Here is a 4,287-nt window from a genome sequence, read left to right as displayed (position 1 = left end):
TACTACATTCAAATTAAATTAAATTACTTTACGCTGGTAATTAATTATGCAATTAATTACTCAATTAATTATAATTTAACCACAAACCACATCAACTATTTTAATTGTATTGAATTGAAGCAATCTTTTATTCAGTATAATATCACATTAATAAATTACTAATTAATTTTGTTAATTAATAAATTAAACCTCTATATAACCCAATTTGTGACACATCATTCCACTATACTTGCGCCGTATTTGATAAAATAACATATTAGAGTGATGTTTTCCGCCATGGGGCGGGCATTTTCATTATACACTCTTTTGCCAAATCTGCTTTTGCTTTTTCTGGTCCTTTTCTCTGGAACTTTCTACTTACTTCTCTGACTACTTCTCCATCACTTGCGAAGTTCAGAGCGGATCTCAAGACCCATCTGTTTTCAAAATTCATTGAGGAGCGCTGTTGAACATCGCGGAAATAGCGCTTTATAAGCTAATTGATTGATTGATTGATTGATTGATTGATTGATTGATTGATTGATTGATTGTTCAACTGGGGCATGGGGGTGACACAAAAAGTTTTGGAAACTTCGTACCAAAGAATTTCAAAATACATTGTATTGTATTGTATTAAATTGTATTGTATTGTATTGAATTGTATTGTATTGTATTGTATTGTATAAATAAAATCTTTGTATTAGTATTATTATTTTATACTTAGAAGGATGGTGAAAAAATTATTAATTTAAAATAGCTTTCATAAACTTTTATAATTAACTTTTTTATTCCATAATTTTTTCAAGAAGGTTCAAATTTAGAAATTTCATTTGATATTGAAGGGTTGTTCTTATGCTTATAAATTCATCGTCAAATCACCATAGTAAGAAGGATTATAGAAATTTTCCTTTTAAAATACATTCTCAAATTTTTCATTTGGTATCAAATAACTATCAAATATTAAAGAATAAGAAGAAAATATGAATGACAATTGAGAATCTAATAAGTTTTTTTTTCAGAAAAAATCTGACACCTCTTAAGAATGCAACCAGAGAGTTGAATGGTTGAACGTTTAAAATTTTATTTTAAAATCAGTTTTTTAACAAATCTTCAATAATAGAGTTAAACGCGAATAATTATTTTTATTTGTAAATTAATCGAATCTTATTTTAACTCAAATTTAAATCACATTTTAAAGCAAATCTTCTTTCAATTAAATGTATCTTTAATCGCGTTAATGATGTTTAGCATTGCCTCATTAACGCTTTCATTTCAATTTAAAATATTGACCACATTTCATTTTCATCCTCATTTCCTTATCATTATCATCATAATGTATATTGTTATCAGCAACATCTTCACCAGAATGACATCACAATCTACATCGTCATCATCATCGTTGTGGATGACGTCATCATCGTGGATGACGTCATCATCGCTATCACTACGATCGGGGTGCAATACTCCTGACTCGTAACGGTGAGGCACGTGCTACGTTTAAACGGTTTTTGAGAATTTTTTTGTTTGTTTGAACCTTTCAACAAAACATTCTCTAAAAACTTTTCTTAACTTGATGTTTGCTGCTGGCTTATAGCGGCTTCAAACGTCACACACGTACACGACGCACACACGCACGCACACTCATACACACATACAAACACACATACAAACACACACACACATACACCAACGTTAATGTTAATGCCAACATACCATCGCGCCGACAACAAAAAAAACTCATACACATACTCACATTAAACAAGCAGATCTATACACACACACACACACACACACACACACACACACACACACACACACACACACACACACACACACATTTACACACACACACACACACCACACACACTCACACACACATATTAACTTTAAACAAGCAGATCTTAAGACTGACAACTCCATCGCCTTCCTGATCATACTCCTCTTCAAAGGATGGAAATATAAGGAGAGAGTTGTGAAACGTCCACAACAACACGGCACCTACTGCATCTGCCATAGCCAGATTCGCCAGAAAGACATTGTAGACGGTTTTTGGTCCTCGGATTCTGACTATAGCGATGAAGCTGACAACGTTAAAGATGATGCCCAATGCAGTTAAGATGCTAAATGGGATGCCACGATTCCAGTAAAGTTGGATGATTTCCGCTTCTAGAGAATATTTACTGTCTAAATCGAGTGTTGTGGCTTCGATGTTGTCGTAGTTGTTGTTGGTGTAGTTTGGTTCTGTTGTTGTTGTTGTGTTGTAGGTTGTTTTTGTTGTTGGTGGTGTTGTTCGTTGCGTCGTTGCTGTTGTTAGCGAAGTTGTTGATGCGATTGTTGCAACGAGGACGATTACTGATGTCAAAAATGTTGACTTTGTCGCTCTTACAAGTGATGATGTCGAAGATGACGATGATGATGAAGAAGAAGATGATGATGATGGAATGTGGAATGTGTTGATGTTGTAGATGTTGTTGTTAAACTGGAGCATGTTAGCTGAATTCTGCATTAAACTTTTCAGTAAAGAATTTTAGTAAGAGTTTCTATTGACTTCTGTCAAATTATGTTATGTTGTGTTAGGTTATTTTACGTTGAATTATTGTTCATGTGACAAGTCAAATTCCAATTATTTGTTTGGCATACGTTCAAATTGCAAGTTGTAGCAGCAGAAGTAGCAGCATCAACAACAGTAGTGGTTGCGTAGTAGCAGTAATTTTTGTTTTTTTTTGTTGTTGATATTTTTTGGCATTTTTTTCATCCACATAACTTCGTGACCGTCATTTTGTTTCTGAGATTGCAAAAAAATTTATAAATAAAAAAAAGACAAATGTATCAACATTGAAAAAGGCTTTAAATATTTTAAACAAATATTTTGGCTGAAGAAATTTAATAAAAAGTTTCTTGAAACACAATTTGATCAACAACTTTACATGACAACATTTTTTAGGTGATCCGTTATAAACGGCTATTAAAATATTTTCAGCAGTAGTAGCAGCATCAGTATTTGTTACTTATTCACTTTATTAGAATTCAATTTTAAATCCTTCAACCGCCTCTAGAACCCTGAACATTTTTATAGCGCCCAATTTTGTCGTGTTAAACGTAGCGTCTCGACATTCCAAAGGTTCATAAAGTATGAACGTGCCTCTATTGGTGTAGAGGTTAAAATTCTTCTTGCGTATGATCCGGGCCACATTGCAACATGGTGTAACACGACGTTTCTGTCATGTGGTGAACTGTCTCTTAACTGCTTCTACTATTATTGTTGCCAGTAGCTTGCATCTGCTTCATTACTACTACTACTACTACTGCTGCTGCAACTACCACTACTACTGCTACTACTCCTACTACTACTACTACTGCTACTACTCCTACTGCTACTACTGCTACTACTACTACTACTACTGCTACTACTACTACTTCTACTACTACTAATATTACTCCTTCTACTACTACTACTACTACTACTACTTCTTCTACTACTACTGCTACTACTACTACTTTTACTGCTACTACTCCTACTACTCCTACTACTACTACTACTACTACTACTACTACTACTACTACTGCTACTATTACTACTACTATTACTACTTTTACTACTACTACTATTACTTCTTCTTCTACTACTACTACTACTACTACTACTACTACTACTACTTCTACTACTACTGCTACTTCTACTACTGCTACTTCTACTACTGCTACTACTACTACTACAAATAATAATAATAATAATACCGTTGTTACAACAACTGAAAAAGGTTTTGTTTAAATAAAAAAAATCTTACATATTTCTCTCTAACTTTTTTCCTTAAAAACATTTCAACTCCAGTTTTATTTCCAGTAATTTTGGTCTCAAAATTCCTCCACGTGTTTCTTCGGCCCATTCACAACGCGGTACGTAATATACGCTAGTTTTATGACATGGACAACTGCCAGGTGCATTAATGTCACGAGAGTATTTTCATGTTGGAGTGGTGCTTCTATGATGATATATTGATGTGATGATATATTGATGTGTTTGTCTGATGACGTCACGGTGGTATGATCTTGTGTGGTTGTGATAGTGTTAGGCGATGATACATGAATGATGATATGAAATGATATGATATGTTATGATATGATATGATATGATACGATACGACGTTACGATTTGTAAAAAAAAGAGTCAGTGTGTTTGTATATGTGTATGTATGTGTGTGTGCGTGTGTTTGTGTTTGTGTGTGTGTATGTGTGTGTTTGGGATTGTAATTTGCATAGTTGGACAGAGTGTGGATTATACATACAGACAAGGGAGGTTTCGCATTC

The 4,287-nt window shown here is 33.8% G+C and overlaps 1 protein-coding gene across 1 annotated transcript in view; it reads right to left on the bottom strand.

The window, feature by feature from the left end:
* The window catches only part of HELRODRAFT_175225 (hypothetical protein), a gene marked incomplete at both ends in the record, with an annotated part of 6,197 nt that extends 3,440 nt beyond the window's left edge, over nucleotides 1-2,757 (bottom strand). The window contains 4 exons of the mRNA XM_009022672.1: nucleotides 362-442; nucleotides 1,865-2,220; nucleotides 2,528-2,529; nucleotides 2,744-2,757. Coding sequence (XP_009020920.1) covers nucleotides 362-442; nucleotides 1,865-2,220; nucleotides 2,528-2,529; nucleotides 2,744-2,757 — 453 coding nt within the window. The remainder of the gene's footprint in view (nucleotides 1-361; nucleotides 443-1,864; nucleotides 2,221-2,527; nucleotides 2,530-2,743) is intronic.
* Between the last annotated feature and the right edge of the window lie 1,530 nt (nucleotides 2,758-4,287).

Source organism: Helobdella robusta (assembly GCF_000326865.2).
Source record: "Helobdella robusta unplaced genomic scaffold HELROscaffold_33, whole genome shotgun sequence".
NCBI classification, from domain to species: Eukaryota; Metazoa; Annelida; class Clitellata; order Rhynchobdellida; family Glossiphoniidae; genus Helobdella; species Helobdella robusta.
The sequence above is the reverse complement of the archived record's forward strand: the minus strand, read 5'-3'. Positions and strand labels throughout refer to the sequence as shown.